The 23,555-nt window shown below is 43.0% G+C and overlaps 1 protein-coding gene across 1 annotated transcript in view; it reads right to left on the reverse strand.

The window, feature by feature from the left end:
• PIK3R1 (phosphoinositide-3-kinase regulatory subunit 1) overlaps window positions 1–23,148 on the reverse strand; it is a 64,303-nt gene extending 41,155 nt beyond the window's left edge. Inside the window, exons 1-2 of the mRNA XM_054177909.1 lie at window positions 23,096–23,148; window positions 17,587–18,341 (exon numbers count right to left, since the gene is read on the reverse strand). Of these exons, the coding sequence (XP_054033884.1) occupies window positions 17,587–17,920 (334 nt within the window). The 5' untranslated portion in view covers window positions 17,921–18,341; window positions 23,096–23,148. The remainder of the gene's footprint in view (window positions 1–17,586; window positions 18,342–23,095) is intronic.
• Between the last annotated feature and the right edge of the window lie 407 nt (window positions 23,149–23,555).

Consider the following 23,555-nt stretch of genomic DNA (forward strand, 5'->3'; position numbering starts at 1 on the left):
TATGTATTCTTGCTGCCCCTCTTAGATTCACTGAATAATGAAAATTCAATTATCTCGTGGTCGCTGGCCCCTAAACTGCCTCCGACCACCACATCACCCACCAGCCCTTCCCTGCTGGTGAAGAGGAGGTCAAGCATAGCCTTACCCCTGGTAGGGTCACTCAGCACCTGGGATAAGAAGCTGTCCTCCATGCACTCTAAGAACCTCCTAGACTGCCTCTTCTCTGCTGTGCTGAGATCTCAGCAGATATCAGGCAGGTTGAAGTTGCCCATGAGAACAAGGTCAGGCATTGCCGAGACAGCCTTTAGCTGCCTATAGAATGATTCAGCATCTTCATCCTGGTTGGGTGGTCTATACAGACTCCAACCAGGATGTCTGCCCTGCCGGTCTTCCCTCTAATTCTCACCCACAAGCACTCAACCTGACCATCCCTGATCTCCAGCTCAACGGCATCTAGTGCCTCCCTGATGCACGGGGCCACCCCTCCACCCCTTCTTCCTTGCCTGTCTCTCCTGAAAAGCCTGTAGCCATCAATTGCAGTGCTCCACTCATGCGAATCGTCCCACCACATCTCTGCGATGGCAACTACATCATAACTTTCCTGCTGCAACAAGGCTTCCAGCTCCTCTTGTTTGCTACCCATAGTTCGTGCATTAGTGTACATGCACTTCAGCTGGCTGCTGGTTTCTCCCGATTCCAGCTTACCACCCTCAGACTTCTGTCTGGGGGGACTGATTCCAGCCCCTTCCCCCTTCAAATCTAGTTTAAAGCCCTGTCAAGGAGACCTGCCAATTCCCTTCCTAGAATCTTTTTCCCTCTGACGGATAGGCCATTCTCATACACTCTGATTTTTCCCCTCCTCTTGTAGGAAGAAAATTAGGGAGGCAAAAGCATATTTGGAGCTTAGACTGGCCTCTGCTGTGAAGGACAACAAAAAGTCCTTCTATAAATATATTAATAGCAAGAGGAAGGGCAAGGACAACCTCCACTCCTCAGTGGACACGGAGGGGAACGCTGTAACAAGGGATGAGGAAAAGGCAGAGGTACTCAACACCTTCTTTGCCTCAATTTTCAATAGCAGGACAGAATGTCTTCCAGACAGCTGGCCTGCAGAGCTGGCAGAAGGAGCCGAGCCAGGGAGCTGCATAGTTTCCCTCTGTTCCATAAGCAGGAGATTGGAGTTCTCCTCAGCAGCTTGGATCCCCACAAGTCCATGGGACCAGATGGGATCCAACCTAGGGTGCTGAAAGAGCTGGCAGATGAGCTGGACAAGCCACTCTCCATCATTTATCAACAGTCCAGGCTCACTGGAGAGGTCCCAGAAGACTGAAAGCTGGCCAGCGTGGTGCTCATCCACAAGAAGGGCTGGTTGGATGAGCCAGGGAATTATAGGCCTGTCAGCCAGACCTCAGTGCCAGGCAAGATCATGGAACAGGTCATCTTGAGTGCAATCACACAGCACTTAGAGGATGGCCAAGGGATCAGGCCCAACAAGCATGGATTTAGGAAGGGCAGGTCCTGTCTGACCAACCTGATCTCCTTCTATGATCAGGTGACCCACCTGGTGGATGTGGGGCAGGCTGTGGATGTAGTCTACCTGGACCTCAGCAAGGCCTTTGACACCATCCCCCACAGCAAACTCCTGGCCAAGCTGTCAGCCCATGGCTTGGATGGGAGCACACTGCATTGGGTTAGGAACTGGCTGGAGGACCGAGCCCAGAGAGTGGTGGTGAATGGTGCCACATCCAGCCATTAGTCAGTCACTAGTGGTGTGCCCCAAGGATCAGTGCTGGGCCCCATGCTCTTTAACATCTTTATTGATGATCTGGATGAGGGCATTGAGTCCATCATCAGTAAATTTGCTGATGACACCAAGCTGGGGGCAGGAGTTGATCTGCTGGAGAGTAGAGAGGCTTTGCAGAGGGACCTTGACAGGCTGGACAGATGGGCAGAGTCCAACGGCATGAGATTGAACACATCCAAGTGCTGGGTTCTGCACATTGGCCACAACAACCCCATGCAGAGCTACAGGCTGGGGTCAGAGTGGCTGGAGAGCAGCCAGGTAGAGAGGGACCAGGGGGTGCTGGTTGATGGTAGGCTGAACATGAGCCTGCAGTGTGCCCAGGCAGCCAGGAGGGCCAATGGCATCCTGGCCTGCATCAGGAACAGTGTGGCCAGCAGGAGCAGGGAGGTCATTCTGCCCCTGTACACTGCACTGGTTAGGCTGCACCTCGAATACTGTGTCCAGTTCTGGGGCCCTCAGTTTAGGAAGGATGTTGACTTGCTGGAACGTGTCCAGAGAAGGGCAACAAAGTTGGTGAGGGGTTTGGAACACAAGCCCTATGAGGAGCGACTGAGGGAGCTGGAGTTGCTTAGCCTGGAGAAGAGGAGACTCAGGGGTGACCTTATTGCTCTCTACAACTACCTGAAGGGAGGTTGTAGACAGGCAGAGGTTGGTCTCTTCTCCGAGGCAGCCAGTACCAGAACAAGAGGAAGCAGTCTCAGGCTGTGCCAGGGGAGGTTAGGCTGGATGTTAGGACGTTCTTTACAGAGAGAGTGATTGCCCATTGGAATGGGCTGCCCAGGGAGGTGGTGGAGTCACCATCGTTGGAGGTGTTCAGGAGGAGACTTGATGGGGTGCTTTGTGCCATGGTTTAGTTGTTCAGGTGGGTTGGATTGATAGGTTGGATGCAATGATCTTGCAAGTCTCTTCCAATCTGGTTTATTCTATTCTATTCTATCCTAAACTTTCTACGTTATCTCTCCCTCTGATTTTGGAGGGGTAAACTTGTGCATGAAGCTGGAAAAGGCTGTATCCTAATTAGCTCACGTGCAGCACTTTCAGAGAACTTAACCAAAGCTTTCACAAGCTAAATCTCCTCAGAAAGGGTAGATGCAGTAGATAACTGGTGGAACTTGCTTAAGCTCTGCTATGCCATCACCAGATACCTAATCCTTTCAGGATTTGGAACTGCCAATCAGCAACCTGTCAACTCCCAAAGGCTTCTAATATTTCATTGTAAATGTGCCACTAGTAGCCTCTTCTAAAGACACCAGTATAAGCAATCACATAAATCTAAGTCTTGTTTTAAGGGAAACACTGTTTCACAGAATGACCTGGGTAGGAAGGGACCTCCAAAGGTCATCTAGTCCAGCCCCCTTTGCAGTATGAAGGGGCATCCTCAACTAGGTCAGGTTGTCCAGAGCCCTGTTGAGCCCGACCTTGAATATCTCCAGGGATGGGGCCTGTGGCAGTACATCTAAAACCCCTTCCACTCCCCTGCAGAACTGAGATGGGGAAAAAAGAGAGGTGTGGGAAAAAGGAGCAGGGGAAGGCACCTTCTCCTCCCCAAGGCTGTGGTTGGTGGACCCACATGGGGTCTTTCACCAAAGCCATGTGCCAGGGACAGGCCCCCATGCTGGGGTAAGCCTGGGCATGTTTAAGTGGAAAACTGACAGTAATCAGTTTTCTGCCCTTTTCAGCTTTTGGGACATACTTTCTGGTACTGTTTATGACACAAATTAGCATGGGTGTTTAAATGGGTAAGCTTCAGAGCACTCTCTTCAGTTTTGTGTGCCCCCCCCACGCTGCCCTGTGTGGATTATAAACAGCAGCAGTTCCAGGAGGATTTTCTGATAAAGAGACACCAGAGAAATTCCCACAATGGTAGAGCTAAATTAATAAGCAATTTGTATTTTTTAAATTCCCTGCCTTACCCCTCTTTATTCATAACAGGACCCCAACCACCTTCCTGGGCAAATTGCTCCAGGGCTCCACTACCCTCATGGTAAAGAGCTTGCTCCTAACATCCAATCTAAATCTGCTCTTCTCTAGTTTGAAGCCATTGCTCCTCATCCTACCACTACAGGCCTTTGTAAACAGTTTTGCTCCGTCCTTCGTGTAGGCCCCCTTCAAGTACTGGAAGGCTCCTATTAGGTCTCCCTGGAGCATTCTCTTCTCTAGATTTAACAACCCCAGCTCCCTCATCCTGTCTTTATAGCAGAGGAGCTGCAACCTCCTGGTCATTTTTGTATCCCTCCTCTGGACCTGCTCCATCAGGTCCATGTCCCTTGTTTGGTTCTTTTTGTTGTGTTGTTTGCTGATTTTTGGGGGGGGGGGTTGGGGTGGGTTTTTTGGTTGTTGTTGGGTTTGTTTTAAAAATAGTGTATTTCTTGATCTCTCAGGGGAGTCAGCCCTTCCACTTCTCTTTTTCATGTGTTTTACTAGAGCTTTCTACCCGTCAGATTCCTGCATTTCAAACCTTGCTCTCAAACTCAGAAATCTTTGGATAGAGAGCAAGACTACTGATTATTCTAATGGCATTAAGCTAGGAATAAATAATGCAAAGGGATCAAATAAGTATTCTAATCTGTGGTGCCTGAGGTTGTGCAGGGACTCAACTCTAGCAATGAAGCGTGAGGCCACAGGTGTAGATTTCTCTAGTCACATACTCAACTTGTTTGGCTGCTGCTTCCAAAACCTTGCAGGATAATTTAGTTCTATAGTACTGTATATAAAGACTGGGTTGGGTTTTGTTTTGCCTTTCCCCAAAATAGCTACAAATTATGTAATACTAAATTACACGCAGACACAGTACATACACTGGGAGTCAATACTACAGTCTTGCATCAAGTTAGCCCAGACTAAGAACAATTTCAGAGCCTGCTAGAGCCACAATTACACTACAGTCTGAGAGTGCTTTGTAAAGGTTCAAAGCAAGCTGCTTTTTCCTTTTTCTTCTCTCTTTTAGAAAATAAGCATGAATTAAAAGATTTCTGACAGGCTGCAAACTGGCAACTGCATTATACTTAACGTAACAAAAACCTCTCTACTTTCCAGAAAATTAAATTCATACTGAAATGAAAACTTCTTGCTTTTACTTCTGCATGGCCATCAACTTGAGTACCATAGAACAAATTGGGACCACATTTAAGTCCGCTTTTTCCTGCTGGCTGTACAGCTTCCTTGTGCTTTCTGTATACTGCATATTCTCTCTCTCTCTCAACATTTGATCTCTTTCTCCTTCAGGCATTCTGTAATCCTGCCAGTCAAAAAACCTTTGCTTTTAGTAAGTAGATCTGCCAACTTAAAACACCAGTATCCTAAGCAATCAAATAGTAAAAAACATGTATGAACTTGCACATAATCTGTCAAATGCCTCCCTAGTCCACTATGACGGATTTTTGCATTCTGAGCTTTTCATAGGAGCATGCATTCATGCACTCCTAGTTTTCAAAGGTCAAATGCCATTGTTCTTCAGACTCCTACATTTTGTTTGTATGAACCCTGCAATTTCTACATCACTATCTATAAGATATGAAATACAAAATATCTGTCCCCATGAAGGTTTAGATTCACACTGAATAACTACATTTTTTCAATTTCTCTAACTCATTGTAGAGGTCTGGTGCAAGACAGCATAGATCTCCACTGCTGAACGCTCTTCCCATGTTTTTACTGTTTCTGTAAAGTTAATGAAAAAAAACATTCCAGGTGTCAAGACCACTTTCCCCCCCATTATTCATCATCCACACTGAAGGTGTCTTGATTTTTCACTGCATAAATTACTATTCCACTCCAAAAGACTCTAATCTATAATGCTAGCAACAGCGTAACCCAGGAAAAAATTCTGTCACACTTGGATGAAGTTGCAGTGCCACACCTCCTGATTAAATAAGGTTGCAGTTTAAGACCTGGCAAAATAAGGATGGTAGCAAAAGCATCTTTCAAGTAGTAAGTTATTGATTGGTACTAGAAAACTAAAATCAGGTTTCAAGGACAGTAATTTACTATATAACATCATTAATTGTGGAAGTCCATGTATTGTGTATCACAATTACAAAACAGTGAAAAGAGGAAAGCTACTAGAGATGCGCCACTAAAATCTAAGGCAGAAGGTACTTCAAATATACGTCTCAAAATGTGTATTTTTATTGCAAGATATGTACAAGAAAGTACTGAAAACTTGAAAACTTTGAGTTCTCAGGTTCTCAGAATTGGAAAACAAGTGAGACAACACTAAGTTATGTCATCACACCTGTTGAATCTGTGCAATTACACTGGAGTAGTTCTCTTGCTTTTGATGCTTGTATTTGGATTCCAGCTACTCTATAAGGAGTTGTTTTGGACATCCTGTGAAGTGAGTAGATGATACTCACTCCTTGTGGCAAATCACGCCTTACACTGTCAAACCTAGTGCAGTTCTGGTTTCTAGTTTTTGTTATGTCAATCAACATATAAACGCTAGAGCTAAGAGTTCTTAAGTTCACAATTCTGCCCCCAGATTCAGGGTTTTGGTGTTTTTCTACAGGACTTTTCCTGTTGCTAACAGATTAACCTTAAGATATCTTAAAACAGCAGGTTTTTAAATTTTCTTTTTGGTCTACCTCATTCCTCACAGGAGTCATGATACCACCCTTGTTCACAACAGTGTCCTAAAGATGACTAATCTTTGTGATTGTGAAGTTCTATGAAGCTGATACTAGCCACATTACTGGAAGGAGAAGAGACAATGAAGGAATCTCTTTCCAGAAAGGAGCCTGAAGGCTGTGAAGAAAAGGTGGCTTAAGACCACAAGCTAAACTATCAGCATGAAGGAATTCTCATTCACTGAAGACCGCAACAATGAGCAAAGCAAGGATAAATGGGAAAAGGCGTCAGGTGACTGCATATTTTAAAATTGTATCAGAGGGCACACACTACAAGAAGGTGCACTTACATGTACAAAAAGTTTTACATGAATGATTTTGGATTTTTAATGTTATATTATAACGTATAATTCAGTGCATATGTGCATGTGTCAGAGCAACTACTGGAGAGAGTCGAGGCTACAAAGATGATGCTGAAGGGACTGAAGCATCTCTCTCACAAGGAAAAGCTGAGAGACCTGGGGCTGTTGAGCCTGGAGAAAAGAAAACTGACAAGGGATCTTCTCAATGCTTACTAATACCTAAAGGGCAAGGGGCAAGAGGATGTGACCAGACTTTTCAGTGACAAGGGGAAACAGGCACAAACACGAGGAGGACAAACTTCTGTCTTGTGAAGGTACTGAACCAGGCTGCCCAGAGAAGTTGTAGGCTTCTCTGGAGAAATTCCACACCCTGGGCAGCACGCTGTAGGTAACTCTGCTTTAGCAGGGGGATTGGACTAGATCATCTCCAGAGGTGTCTTCCAAACCCTACCATTCTGTGATTCTGTTTCCCTTCCATGCCTTTGAAGTCCACAAAAGGACAGTCAGACATTGTTCTTAACATCTGTATTTATCATGTAGTATTTCACACATATTCACATTATATGCAGTCTGGTGTACTGGATTCTTTTCAGAGGAGAGTTCCAAATCTACAAGGCAACAGGAATTTTGCCTGAGAGAAGCAACAGTAAGAACTGTTGGATTTGTCCCAATGCTCCTAAACTCTCACCTATAGGTTAGATCCCCTTCCTTCTGAAGTCAAAATGAGGTTTGCCACCAGTATAAGAAAAAGCAGAACAGAAGCCTGATGCTTCTTGTAGGAACAAGTCTTCTAAATAAACAAAACAAACCCAAACATGTATAACATTTTCAGGAATACTAGTGCTTTAGAATAATTTTAGTTTCATTTTGCATACAAAGAGTTTTTTAATAAAACATTTTAATACTCTGTTTAGAAGAGAGCAACTCACATTCACAAGCATGGGCATGTTCCACCTAAACTACTGGATAATTTACCACAGTATCAAACAGACAATGGGGGAAAAAAATTTTAAAAAATTAAAAATAAACCAAACACACACAACCCAATCACTCTCATCTTACTAGTGTGTTCTGTGTCGTAATAAAACCCTAGATATTTGTCTTAGAGGAAACATCTGGAGAAAAAGCATAACAGTTGGTAACTCTCTTCCCCTTTTTCGCTAAGCTGTATATGCAGCTCTTAAGTCCTGCATCTTAAATGACTGGGGAGAACACCCACAGCCCACTATCCTTTGCAAGCTTCAAGATTGAAGATGGATAAGGCTTAACTATCACTACAGGAGCAGTCCAAAGCAATGTTTAGTATTGCACACAACAGATAAACACCAAATGCCCCTCTAGCAGATAGTCGTAATTCTACCAAAGACCAGAAGGCAGCTCAAAAGAAACAAGACTTCATGCTAATAGGTCAGTACTAAAATTTTTAAACCAGTGATTAAATATAACCCCTAAACTGTCCTGATCATAATGGGATTGTGAAAATCCCCCACTAAATTTAGGGGGCTGCATCTTACACAGATTACCAGCAGCGGTTTGGGGTTGTCAGCACTAAGTCTGGCCCAAGAGGAAGTTAGAAAAACATAAAAGCAGTGGGGAATGCACGCTCATCTTTGAACCAGCAGTAATAAATTATAAATACAGCACAGCAAAGAGAGTTCAAGCATTCATCCCTCTGTGCCCTTGAGGACCCCTTACTGAGTGAACAAAGATCCTTTATCTCCAGATATTTGATATGAAGTTCTTACTAGTTGCTGTTCTGAATATGCATTCCTTAACACTGTCTCAATTGACCAGGCATGATTGTGAGCTCTTTGTTCTTGGAACCGGCTTGCAACAGAAAACAAAACAAAATAAAACAAACCTTTCCTAAGTCTTTCTCTCTATAAGAAAATTGCTTATGTAGGCTAATGGCTAGATATGCTGTTCTGGCTTCAGAGTAAAGGAGTAGATTTGGACTGGCAAGAATATATCCTAAATTGTTCTCAAACATCTGTACAGATTTGACTCTAAAGTACCCAAAATAACTTGCCTCAAAATGTCATGGGATGACATTCTCTGGTGTTTTTTCTCCAGGGAATGGTTAGATTGCAAACAGTACAATGAATACCAAATGAAGAATAAAAGGCTGTATTACAACAAAAGGGATAAAGGCCTGGTCTACAGAGGGTCTCTTCCCCCTCTGTTCTTACCCTAGTTAGACCACATCTGGAGTACTGTGCCCAGTTTTAGGTTTCCAAGTTCAAGAAAGACAGTGATATGCTACAGAGTTCAATAGAGGGCTACAAGGATGGTTAAGGGACTGGAACATCTGACTTACGAGGACAGGCTCAGAGACCTGGAGCTGTTTAGTCTGGAGATGACTTAGAGGGGATCTTACTAAGGTTTACAAATATCTGAAGGGTGGGTGTCAAGAAGCAGCGGACAGCATTTTCTTAGTGGTGCCCTGTGATAGGATAAGGAGCAATGTATGCAAACTGGAACACAGTAAGTTCCACCTGATCACAAGGAAAAACTTTACTGTAAAGATGACAGAGCACTGAAACAGGAGGCACAGAGCCGCAGTCTCCTTCTCTGGAGACTTTCAAGCCCCATCTGGACATATTTGTGTGTGACCTGCCCTAGATGATCTTACTTTGGCAGAGGGGTTAGATTCAATGACCTCTGGAGGTCTCTTCCAAACCGTGCTCCTATAATTCTATGCTGTAGAGTAAGTAACATGCTTAGAAATTAGTAGATTCTGGTTGGATGTTAGAAAGAAATTCTTCACCATGAGGGTGGTGAGACACTCGAACAGGTTGCCCAGGGAGGAGATAGAAGCCCCATCTCTGGAGGATTTTAAGGCAAGGCTGCATGTGGCTCTGGGTAACCTCAACTAGTGTGAGGTGTCCCTGCCCCATGGCAGGGGCATTGGAACTAGATGATCCTTGAGGTCCCTTACAACCCTAACAATGCTATGATTCTAAGTATCATCTGCAGTGCCTGATACCATTTAAAGTTTCTTTGCCAAGAATAATCCTCCCTGCTTAGCTGATACCTACCAATCTTGCTCAAGTGAGATGAGCAGATCTAGGAAGAAATCAGTGACAGAACTTAAGTTTTCTGTATTAACTCTAACAAATAAATCCCACTGTCATATCCGTAAATGAGACCAAAAAAAAGGTGCATCTCCTGGGAGGTGCACTCCCTTCTCAGACTACAGGTGTCAGGTTGTGCTACTATCTTCCTTCCCAGATGCTGAAGGACAGGAGTGCTTGGACATGCCACATCCAAGAAATCAATCCCACAGGGGAGAAAAGCAAGGAAGAGATGCCTTGAATTACACTAATCTGACACATCTAAGTGAAATAGTTTGGCTTTTGGACAGAATTTTAAATTTTTAAGCGTGTGTGTGTGTGTGTGTTTTAGAAGGAAGCATTTAAAGAAAGCTTTAAAGAAAAGCAGACAACTCTCTGGTTTTCTAACACCCAGAAAATCCACTTCCTTTCCTAAAAAGAGGGAGCAAGGAAGCCACAGACAAAAATAAGCCCCATCTATGTTTTGCCTACTTACTGAAAAATACAGTAGCTGCTCAACAGCTTCTGAAAGTTCAGTGGACCAGAAGTAACTGCACTTTCTGCAGCAGGTCTACCTTATGCAGGAGCATCTTCCCATCCCACACTCCCATCACGTGATCTGCCAGCACAGATGGAAACTGGCATGTTCAGACCTGCCAAGGGCAGATCTTTCTTACTGCCCTCAGCATTCACAATCTCTAGTAAAAAATAGTATCTCAGACATTAATCTGTGGGAACTGCTCCAGTACAGAAAACGATGCCAAGAGTATACAAACAGATCCAGCAGATTATACAAGCAACTGCTTGACAGCTAACTGAGCTTGCTAAAGATACGTCTCTTCATTCACGCCATAGTTTACATAGTAGTTTTGAAGTACAGGATAGTTCTAAAAGATACTTTTAAAGCATAAAACGAACATGCAAGTACATCTTTCCTTAGCTAAGGGCAATAGTGTCCTGAGGATTTTGATTACATACCCATATTATCTGAAAAGCTGTCAGCTCAAGCATTATTTTTAAAGTGCTTTCTTACACACAAACTGTGAAAATACATGACAGTTTTTGGGTACAGCTCTTGTGGACTGCTGCATACAGCACTCATGAAAGACTGAATAAAAAGTAGCCAAGTTAGTACAAAAAGTTACACCTGCTAACATTCTACCAAAAGACTTCAGGCAATGTCCAAGGATGCATACAATTCTATAACATAAGCAAAAAAAAAAAATATAACACAAAACAAAAACAAAGCAAAGCCCCCCAGGCAAACAAACACCAAACAAACAAAAATATGTATGGTGTGGCTCAGTTGGTAGCACATAAGACCTTTAATGGGGAAGGTCGTGAGTTCAAGCCTGCAGTGGGCACTAGTGTCCTCCCTACTCTAGTCATGAGGTCTGTGGTGACAGGTTGGACTCATGATCTTTGAGGTCTCTTCCAACCTTAGTGATACTGAATATCAGGTGACACAAATAATACTGAAAAAACATATCCAGTTTTTCAGAACAAGAGGACACAGTCTCAGGCTGCGCCAGGGGAGGTTCAGGCTGGATGTAAGGAAAAAGTTCTATACAGAAAGAGTGATTGCCCATTGGAATGGGCTGCCTGGGGAGGTGGTGGAGTCTCCATCACTGGAGGTTTTCAGGAGGAGACTTGATGGGGTGCTTGGTGCCATGGGTTAGTTGTTTGGGTGGTGTTTGATTGGTTGATGGGTTGGACGCGGTGATCTTGAAGGTCTCTTCCAACCTGGTTTATTCTATGTATTCTATGTATAAAAACCCCCAATCAAACCAACAAAAAAGCCACCACTCCAAACTCCTCTGTTAATGAAATCACAAAAAAGGATTGCATCTTAGAGACTTTGTTGAAAGCATGAATGGAAGTCAGTAAATAAAATATTAACCATACTTTTTTTTTTCTTTTTGATGCTGCTTTGTTTTGGTTTTAATCCTTTTTTTTTTTTTTTTTTTTTTTTTAAATTCTCTTAATTCCTTAGATTCTCACCAAAGATTTCTCAGGAACAGGACTCAGGACTTGAAATCCTTCTCCAGTTAAAATAAATATTTCCTTCAAATCCTGTAATTCCCCTTGTCATTCTTTGCTATGAAAATAAAGCAGTTCTTTGTATTCTAGCCTTCAGATTGATTTCACGGATGTTCAGCATGGAAAGTAGCTTTGGAGCACGATGCAGATGTGATAGCACAGCCAGCTGCAGTTACAACACCTGTGTTCTTTCACGCAAGAAAATCTGAATGTGTATATGGCATCACACAAATATTTAAGTGGGCATGGTTATTTTCTCGGGGTGCAGAATGACCCATTCTTGGCAAATACTTAGCACCATGTGTTGCTGAAACTCTCAAACTGATGTTATCATATGCGAGCCTAAGTAAGAACTATTTGCTAACCCACGTTTTTTTCAGATATTCCTGGATCACAGCTACGGGAACAGATCAAGATGATTCCAAGGTAGAGGAGCAGGCCATTTCACCTTTGACTTGTTTTAAATCTGTCTCAATAGCACTGGTGTCAGCAAAAGGTATGAACAGACTGAAGCGGTATTAGGAAATAGCAAAGAACGGTAAGCAGAATCACTCAACATAATGCCAAGGCAACTATAGAAAGGGATAGTAAAATCCATGTGATACAAACCAGACCAATGTTTCTTTCAGCATCCAAATAGAATTGACTCATTCTTTCAGTTCCTTAAAGCAAAATTTGTAACAAAAGGCAGTCATTTTTAGACTAATTGATTGATAAAACTAGGGATACAACAGATGCATTTCAGCCACACACGGTCTGAGGTGATCTCTAACAATCAAAAGGGGGTTCTGTATGCCACAAGTAATATATTTTTCCATAAAATACTAATTGATCAATTAAAATATTACTTTCAAAAGTGCTCTCTCCTTTTTATTCTTATCCTATGACAATTAAAACACAACATGGAAGATGCCAGGTTTGAAGCTCCTTTCTCCTTCATGATGATTCCTCCTCTACCAGCAGGTGGGGCCACGCACCAACCATGAAGTTGCCCAGAAGCTGGCTGTTCTGGTGCAAATTTTACTACAATTTACAAGCGTATCCCTGTGCTCTCTGTGATGCTTACAAAGACTTTTTTAGTTACTGTCATCCACATTTTATCACTGTGAAAAAAAATGCCATGCCTCACTTCGGTGCAGCTTGCAAAATCTGTTTTCATTAGCAATAAATCAGGTGGCAAGAACTGTTCTCAGCAGCATGTGCACCTCTGGCAGCTAGAAATTTGCCTTGTACACCAAGAAATACCACCACAAGTAGCTGGTGAGGCTCTCTGGCATGAACCTGCTCCTTCTCTCAGTGCAAGTCTAAAGTAACCAACTTGTGGAGTTCATGAGAGCAGGACAGTGCTAACAACTGCAGGAGGACAAAGGCTTATGCTCAAACTGGGCATTTTACAGTGAATACAAGGGCTCTGGCTTGAATGGCATTTACCAAATGCATTTACCAAATGAGACAGTGACTCATCACTTCACCCCATAATTTCCTTTTTCCATTTGCCTGAACCAAGAGAAATGGTGACTGTTTCTGTTCCAGGCTCCCTGCATTCCACACACTCACGGCCCCTAATGTGCAAATGTAAATAATTTTCAGAAACACAAACACTCTACTGGCTTTACAGGAAGATTAAAGAAAAAACTCCTACAGCATATTCAGTTCAAACACGCACAAACGGTTTTATGCTCTCTGTCATTTTGGATCTTTGTCAGACATTGCGTAACTTGGTCTCTGAAAGGAAAGTTTCCAAATGTTCCACACCATTATCTTTGTCTAATTTGCTGATCAGTATCTGCTCGAGGAGAAAAGCATGAAGAAAGTTTGGTTGGTTTTTGTTGTTTTCTTTAAAACAAAACAAAACAACAACAAAAAACCAAAACCCAGAAATCTATGTTATAGTTTCAGCACAAGAAGGAAGAGCGTCAGGTTATTTTTAGGCTCTAAACCCAACGAAATGGTACAAAGTGTCAAAATACACAACTCTCTTAAAGTTACACAGGAAGCTCTAAAACACAAAATCAAATTATTCATATAGAGTCCTGATCTGCCCTTCTGCAATTGGACCCTCATTTCAGAGGGGGAATTTGTAATTTTAAGTTACATCTGAAAGTATTTCTCTGTTAATCCATCAAAGCTTTATGCTTAAATTTAGCCCTCACACTGAATCGAAGTTCACAAACTCAGATGGCCCCAGTAGAGCTTATTCACTTATCTTTTCCAAGGAGCTGAGTAAGACAGGAGTAAGTGAGAGGCACCTGCCTATACAGCTTCAATTAAAAAAAAAAAAAAAAAAAAAAAGGCATTTCCAAAAAATTAAAATCATATTATCAAATCTTTACTGCTTTACATAAACTTCAGATTTCTAGTGGAGGGCATAAATATGAACCTATATTGGGTGTCTACTCTTGAAAGTGCCTTGAGCCCTCCAACAGCAGGCTGTTAACCTTGCCTGGTGAGAGAGGAAACCTGAGGAAATGTCAGGCTGGACCAGTAAAGGCCTCACACTGCATCACGAATTAAATTTACAGCTCTGACCTGCACCAGGCCTGAAACTGAGAAGTGCTAGTCTTCCTGGGGCTCCTGCATCCCCACTAATTCCCTATCTTTTCAGACATAATTAAAAAACACAAAGCCCCACAAACTCAGACAAAATCTACCTCTTTATTGACAAAGGCAGGCGAAATGCAACACTCCTAAAATTTCAGTCAAGGAGCCCCAGTTCCGGTCTTCATCAGTAGCTCTGGAAATTTAAATGGGTCACGGATAAAATAACAATCCAAAGAAAAAGTTCACCTAAGTGTTGTTAAAAAGGAATGCTTTAATGGAATTTGAGACTGCCAACAGTTTTGTTTTCAAATGGAATTTTAATATCTGAAAAGCTCCCTATTTTTAAGCAAGACTGTGATTGTGTAAAACACTGGCTCAATGTACACCTTCGGCCATGCTGCTACCCTCATTGACTGCAAAGTCTGTTCAGATGTCTATGAGTAGTTGTGCGTAAGTACTTCAGCACTGCGCCTAAATATTGCAAATTTATCTAATGCAAAGAAATCTGGACATGGACAAGCAAGTGACCGAGCTTAACAAGGCCAGGGGAAAGAAGAAATTAGAATAAATTATTAAGTATTAAAAAGAGTATTGAAATTATTAAAAAGTATTTTCTTAGAAAAATAAATCTACGTACGTGGCACAAAATCTCCTATGACTATATGCATAGTCTTTAGAATCTCCAGCAAGTTTCTGATATTGTTTTTCAATATACACAGAACAGGGGTACATATAGAACTGACTCTTCACAGAATGAGAAAAGTATATGGATGACAAATAACTGAGGCACATTTAGGAAGTCTGCTTCAGTTTTCCCTTGTCATTTTGATCCACAGCAGTTTCCAATCACCCAGTACTGAAAATGTAAACTTAACTGTATTTGGTCAAGCAGGTTTCATACTATGCATTAATTTATTTGAAATACACTCTAGGGGTGTGGAAAAAAGTATCATCCTGGGAAGAATCTTCTGGCCTGCTGCCCATTACCTTGGCTGCTGGACAGTATTAACTGTTCTATTCCCTGCACCAAATCTTACATCGAAAAACAGTGAAGCCATCCTTAAGTCAAACCTACACTGCTATATTATTTTTTGTCTGAACTGGACTTCTGCCCACACCTCTGGTATATTTTTTTGTATCATTTTGCTCTAAATGTCACCTTCATTTCTCTTTCAGAGCAGTATTTCCCAAATTTGTTTCTAAGATTTAAAGGACTCTTTCCTTAATTCTTTACAGTTAAAAGATCCGTAAGTAGACTACCTACTATACCTTTTCCCAATTTCTTTTAAACATACATTGCTTTAAAAGTAATGAAACCTAACTCTTGAACAACTCTGAGTTCATATTTCAGCGTTTCCCCTAATTCTGTTGCAGGGGTCTAATCCCTAATCGTACGGCATTATTGAAGGTGTCTAGCCTTTTACATGAAGCTTAAAAATCTTTAATTCAAAAGAAGTTATGGGGACTTACGTTATTTTAATCAGAAAAATGCAAGGCTGTATTACAAATTGAGTCTTAAAACATTCCGGAGCACACTAGGATCATGTGTGCAGACTTTGAGATCATGATTCCCAGTTAAATTTGCACATTTTCTTGCTTCAAATCCCCAGTCCCAAACTATTGAAAAGCAACACGTTGTATGCAAATAGTACTCTGCCTATATGCAATAAACTTCAGTTTAGGAGAGATCTTGTCACTACAGTTTGGCACACTGTCTCATCCCAAGGAAGCAGAGAAGCCTGTATTTAAGCAGAGCCCTTTCAAATATGCAGTAGAACCTCCCAGAGTAACACTCAGCAGCTATAACTCCCCCAGGCATCAGTTACAAATGCAGACCCAGGGTCCACTGTGAGATTAACGCCAGGACTTCCCAGCACACTATGGCTAGCTCACAGCATGAAGCTGTGAACAGGAGCATAAGGCAATGATGAATACAGAGACCACGCAAGCTACAAAACACATCTCTTAAGTTTGAAGCCTAGCATGCTGGTTATTTCACCACAGCATGGACACGTAAAGAATGAGGCTTTTTCTTTCCACCCTATGATGCAGACAACCATTTCAAGGGGATTAAGAAAAAAGTCACTATTACCCAATCAGCACATGTTCATATCCATATTAATATCTGAAACAAGTAATGGTAAAATAAATAATAGCATTTTCTTAACAAATGCAAATTCCCCATATTCAGAATTAACCTCTACAAGAAACCACGGGTCACCAGTGACTAGAAGATGAGAGTTTGGGACAGAGTAACAGGGACACAATAACCTAAAATGCCACTATGCTCCCATCTCTCCCCACCCCCATTCTAACAGTGATGCACACCTAGGCATTATACACTTGCAAGCAATTTCTGAGTGCTTAAAGATGTCACTATATAAAATAGTTCACATTCACCCTTTACTAAGCAACTACCATTCCAGAAATGATTCTGCCAGGTTTCCACATAGTTGCCATACACCATTTTCTGCATTTCTGTTCTTATCTTCACTGAGTATCAGCACATCTGAATATAAACTCTTAACAGGCACAGTGGGATTGAAGGTCATAACTGGATACCACAACTTTGCCAAGTGATGCAGCACACATTTCTATAGAGGCAGAGGGTGATGATACTCTCCAGGACTACGGTGTCACTGTGAGAATCAGGATCACATACTGCAATTTGTATTTCCTACGGCTAGAAATACTAAGAATTTAATAATAATTTGCTGCTCTTACCTTTTAATGCCACAGATAAGCCCCCATGTGTAGATTTTTTGCTATTAGAAGGAGATTTTTTGATAGGAAATACTGTTTGAGTTCATACTATCAGATTCACCCAGAAGTTTCTCACTTGAAGAGTCTGATGAACCACAGAGGGAAATACTTTCACTAGCTTCTCAGAAACCTAAAATAAACACTATCCTGTTCATTCTCCCTTTAAGTCTTTACAGTTGTAAATTATAAGCATACTTTCCAAACTGTGAGATGTATCTCACAGTAAGTTATTGGTTGCTGTGGTGCCTGACACAAAGCACATGAAATTACAAAATGCACAAATTTAATATAATGAAGAAGAAATAATTCTTCATTGACTAAAATGAGCCATGTACTTTAAAGAAAAAAATAAAAGAGTTGACCATCAGGTGTTATGCACATAAATATACAGCTAGACAAGTCTACAAAGCAACAATATCTGAAAAACACAGGACATGCTTTCTAAGAATAGTACTGACCTTGTTGCTCAGTTTCCACTTCAACTTTTGCCGGACTTGGTGCTACAGGAAGGGGTCGAGGAGGACGAGGCTTTGGAGTTGGGGGAGATATTTTTTTTCTTCCAATGTACTCTACATATGTTCCTGGGAAATCTCCTCTCTCCCCTGTGGTTTCATTGCAGCCATTTAACCAGCCAATTTCTTCAGGTTTTGCTTCTTCCCCTTCACTGAATCCAAGTGCTAGCAAGGTACCTTTATTCACAGTTAATATATCTCCTAAGTGCAAATCAATGTCCTCTTCTCGCTCTTTTTTGTAGTCATATAAAGCTCTGTATTGATACCCTTCAGCACTCATCTTGGCAAACAATTTAACATTCAAAACTGCTATTAAACAGAGTCAAAATGCAACTGTCCAGTTATATTTTCATGCACAGAGTCAAGCTGTATTAAATGGAATAATAATGTCAGTAGCAATGAATAAGTAATAAAATCCACCAGAGAATCAAAAAGCACCAGGATCTGCCATTTCAGTGCTGATGGTTTTACTGATGTATTTATTCAGTCAATGATTGCTGCAGAAGTATGTGTTCCACTTCTTCTATGTCTAGCAATATTCTTCCAATTAGCTCCTTTTCTAGGCTTGCTGGCACTTCTGGGTGTCCATACTCAACTTCAGCTAATTCTTGCAGTCAGTCATACCTTCTTCAGTTGTACTTGCTGCCAATTGCCCACAAACCTTAAAAACTCTGTCACCAAACTCTGAACACATGCTCTTCCTATAAAGAGAAGAGAAAACTGGTGAAATTCTTTCAGATTCTTTAGAGAACTGTAAACAGGAGATTTAAGCTTTCTGAAATGCTGTCAGAGGTTGTGTCCCACCAAAAAACCAAACAAAACCCAACCAAAAATCCAAACCCTGATAACAACAAAGAGCTATCACTCAAACAAACAAAAAGTCTGCCAGCTACTGCTTTCACTTTATAAAGTATTTATGTCAAGCCACTGGAACAAAATATGCACCCCTGCAGTATGAGACATGCCTTCCTCTATGGCTTATGGATACTAAAGTCTCAGAGGAAGAGGGCTGAGCCCTGAAGCTATCCCTGTAGTGCAGCAACACTAACCTGGTGGCAAGATTTTACATGTTACCTCCCTGAAGACACACGGCTACAACACTTCTTCACAAGAGGTCTGCCAGGACAGAGGAGATCACTGTAATTCGCACTTACTCTCATCACTGTGGTATTCAATGTGCTGTTTATGCAGAGGGTGAGGATGGATGACAGACCTCAGCACATAGTCTCTACTCCATAAAAACCTACTGCAGGGAAGGGGTCTTTTCATCATTTGCAGAAGAACCAAAAATTCCAAAAGGGTTTTACTCGATGAGTACCTTACTTGTTTTTTTCTGATTAAAAGGGGCTGCCATCTTTCAGATGTTTTTTAATGTGTTTATGGTATAACACTAGAAAAAATAACCAGCAACTGAAACAGGCACACCCAGACCACCTAAGCAATACCAGCAGATACAAAATATCAGGGTGTATGCTTAAATTACCCTAAAGGCAAGAGAATACAAGTAAAACAGAAAAATATAACTAAAAAAAAGAAGAAAAAATTTGATTTAGGAAACAGTAGCTTAAAGACAAACAGAATAGTGAAAGTTCCTAAACATTAATTCAACTATTACTCATTTTCATCACTTAAGACAAGCTCAATCATGATTTGAAATGCTACCCTGGGAACTAGAATCAAAGCACTAACTACTCAAAGTTGCATTGAAATTCCCAAACTACAGATCAATAAAAAGCCTGAGTGAGTTATCTAATACCAGCAGATAAAATATTGTCAGTACACAATACACTTAGAGTATGGAAAGCTCCTCTGTTTTTTTCCTCTCTCTTTGAGAAACACTCCATTTTGCATTGTAGGGAGACACCAGTAGCAGGGTTGGACCAGGAAACCTCTGACAGCTCTTTTCCACACCATTTTCTCTAATGTCTCAGTCATAATGTCCCTTGAACATGTCTAACTGACAAGCTGAAAAGTATTTCAAAGAATGTATATGGGCTTCTTTTGCCAGTGAACTACCCTTATTCCTAATTTGTATGCAGCTCCTAGTCAGTCCATCAGGTCTGATTCCCTGTAGCGTACTGCACAACATCTCTTAGAACACAGAAGAAAATCTTGTAAGTCCTTGAAGAATCTCTTTATCATCTCTTGCAACCAGTTTTTGCTGTAGAAAGAATTACAAGCCTGAATTGGACTTCTCTTTTCAAAAAGCCTACTTGCAAGTATTTACCTTAAAACTTGCAAATCTATCCACATGGATTTGGCATCCAGCTCCCACCAAAATTTTAGTAAGAAATTCCCACTGCCACTTCTAAAAAACCAAACTATGCACTTGGTTTCCATCACAGACTTTGCAATTAACATGAAAAACATTTCACTGGTATCTCATTTGCCTCTTCTACCAGAGGAAAGCATACAGACAAGAGAAAAAAAAAAAAAAGAAATCTAAAGCACAAATATCAAATAAATCTTATGGAAGGGTTTTCAAAAGCCTGGGTTCCTCCCATTTCTTATAGCGATGGAACAAAATGCACTTACACACCTTCAACCTAACTGGTAGAGCCAATCTAAGTGTTTCCAATGAAAACCAACTAAACACGGTAAAAATCTGATAGAAAATTACCATCTTGACTACATTAAATACTCCAAAATAGTTAGTTTCTTTTTAAGAGAAGTTCAACAAGTATTTTGCTAAAACTACTCATTTCACTCAACTGCCTGTGGGCATTTTGGCAGTCAGTGAAGTACATCTTCTAAACACTGCATGATTTAACTGACTCGACCTACTCCACTGATCTTTTATTATCAAATACATTATAGCAACTTTATGGCTACATATTTAAAATTAGTAGTTTTGTCTATTACACTTGGTCTGACAATACAGATCTGGAAATGCTGTAACATAAAAAACTGTTTATGACAGTTTTTAAGCCTATTTTAAAATCTCAAAACCTGAGTCAGATAGCACAAAAGGTCCTGTTTACTTGCATGTTAGAAGAACTTAATGCAGTTACGATAGCAAAGTTTCCCTAAACTCAGTTTTCCTGGGGCTCAAAGTTGCAGTATCAGTTACTACTCACTCCTCATTATTGCCCTCAGTACAGAACCCCCAGCATCCTATCTCCTGAATGATCTATAGCTTGTGTACCCGAAGACATTCCTGCGGGTGAGCCATGATGAATTCTTTGGATTTATGCCTTTTTCTATTCTTGATATCCACAAAGTTTGGGGATGGAGGCAGACTCAGACTCCAAGAACCTTGCAGACAGCCACTAAGCAGGGACAGGCACTGCTTCTCCACACCAGCCTGGTAACACTGCAGCATCTCCCAAGAGCCCTCTTTCACAGTTCTTACTGCTTTACTAAAGACCCAAATAAACAAATTCCCTTTACCCCAAGTGAAGTTACATAGTCTCTACGTTCAAGGCATTTTGACTCAAAATTACTTAAGCTGATTAATCTTGAAACAAATAGTCTGGAGACATCTTAAGCAGAAAGAAAAAACAAACAAACAAACAAGCCCCACCAAACCAAACACTTTAGGCAAGAAACATGTTATATTTGAGATGATGTATTACTGGATTTCCATTTGGCCAGTGGAATGGAAAAGGAGGAAGAAGCACTGTAAGGGAATCAAATGCTCATTTGTTTTTTTATTTACTGTCTTAAGAACTTGATTCCAATGAAAGACTTGAGTTCAGGAGGAATTCAAATCTCTCAAAAAAATGGTTTGTTAGCCATTTTCCACAGTTAAAAAAATGTAAAATTCAGAAGAAATATACAAAAGACTCTTGTAAATTTAATTGGAAAAGGAGGGGAACATGAAAGCTTTTTCTCCACCCGCTTTCAAAAATTATGTCTGGCCCCTACTCCACTGAAAGCCAAGCAAGCACTTCCTACTACACTCGCTAGCACTCTTTTGGTGACTGACAATAAAAACTGTTACGTGAATCCATGTTATTACCAGCTCAACCAGAAGGGTGTTCCTGGGTTACTGATACAGCACCCCTAAAGACAGAAAATATTTTCTTCTCATTTGTATTGACACATTTAATAACCATACCTACTCATATTGCCAACTCTCCCATACTTATTCCAAAAATCCCTACAGAAACAGTGTTTAACCTCCCTTCCACTGCAATTACGAGCTTCATTAATGGAAGAGCAGACTTCACATGTTCAGAGAGGCACCGAAATAACGAGTTTAAGTCGAGTGCTTGGAGAAGGATTCTTCTTCCCACTAGGTGTCTACACACCTGTAACTCAAACTGCAGTTACCTCTGAAGTATGAGGCTGCCGCTCTCCAAGCGGCGACGACCAAGGTTAAGTATCACATCGAAATACTTATCTGCAAGAAAATAAGGTCTATGACATATCGTTAAGAAGGAGATGCATAGTTCTAATGCCTTTATACCACTTAGACTTTGAAAGAGTCATTCTGAACCTGTGGAGATACTACTGACAAACGCGTGTGAATACACACACAGGGGAGAAGTGCATTAGCCTCACTGCGGGCACTGTAAAGCACGGGCTATTCTGAAACATCTCAAAGACTAACGGGACTAACTCAAAGACTACGGGCTCTAACGCTGGTTGCGGCGCACACCACCACCACTTGAGAAAAATTATTAAAATCATAGTAACAATTAAAAAGCCTAGGAACACACTGATCTTCTATCCTGTTAAGTACCCGGGGAAGCTAATCCCTCCGGGCGTCTCACACCAATACTAAACCCAGCCACCGGTGCCCGCCACCGAACAGCCACTCCCGAAGGGCTGCATGGAGCTCAGTCGCTGCGCTTCGGCCCCGCTCGGAGGCCGCAGCCCCTCCGCCGCCGGGGAAGAGCTGCGCTGAGCCGGTGTTCCCCGGCCCGGTGTCGGCCGCAAAGCTGCCGGAGCCGCCCACAGCGGACACCCTGTGAACAGGCAGACTCGACGGCGCGCCGCCCGCTCCCCGGCGACGGCCGCCTCAGTGCTTCCTACGGACACTCCACCCGCCGTCCCAGGGACGCCAGTCGTGCAGGGGGACCATCCCGGCTCCCAACGCCGCACAGCGGGGCCGACGCTCCTGGCCAGCCCCGCGGTCGCCGGGCCTCGCCGCCGGCACGTTGCGCTGCCCGCCCTGTTCGACCAGGAAGCACCAGCCCGGGCCGCCCCTTGCCGCGGGGGAAGAAGCTTCGCCTCCCCCAGGGCTCGGCGCCGGCCGTAGCGGGCGGCCTGCCCAGGCCTGCTGCGCCGGAGAGCTCGGCGGCGCCACTATCAGCCTGGACGGATGAAAAAGTTGCCCGGGACTGCGGCGGCTGCGCTCAGGCTCGGCCTGTCTCCCTACAAGGGCGGCTGGTCCCCGGGTGCCGGGCGGCCGCACGGCCCGCATTGCCCTGCCCTGCTCTGCTTCCCCGCCCGGTGACCACCCGCGGGGCAGCGCCAGGTGAAGCGACCGCGGCAGCATTCGCTTTACCTGAAAGCAGCGGTGGCGTCACCGCCACCGTCTCTGTCCCGTCGCCGGGCCGCTGCTGCTGTGTTACCCCGCTGGCCACGGTGCACCCGTCCTACTACACCGCTCGAACCCGCTTCCCCCAGCCGCACTCGCCGCCCCACTGCCTCCGCGGCGCCGTGCCCGCCGCCGGCGCTGCCTCCGCCACGCCCCCCGGTGCGTCCGCCAATCCGCGCAGCCACCGGCAGAGTGCCCTCCCGCTGATGATGGCGGCTGACAAAAGGCGCTTGCAGCCGCCTGGAACTTGCCCCGATCGCCGACCTGTCACAGGTTGGCCCCTGCGGCTGGCGGCAGTGTTGGGCTGTTCGCAGCTCCCGCCCGCGGTGAGGGCGGCCTGGGATCGCTGCCCCGCTCGACGGCGCTGACGAGGCCCGGGTGTCCCGTTCGGCCACGGAAGGGCGGACTAGGCCGGGGAGCGACAGTA

This window comes from Dryobates pubescens, chromosome Z, assembly GCF_014839835.1.
Source record: "Dryobates pubescens isolate bDryPub1 chromosome Z, bDryPub1.pri, whole genome shotgun sequence".
NCBI classification, from domain to species: Eukaryota; Metazoa; Chordata; class Aves; order Piciformes; family Picidae; genus Dryobates; species Dryobates pubescens.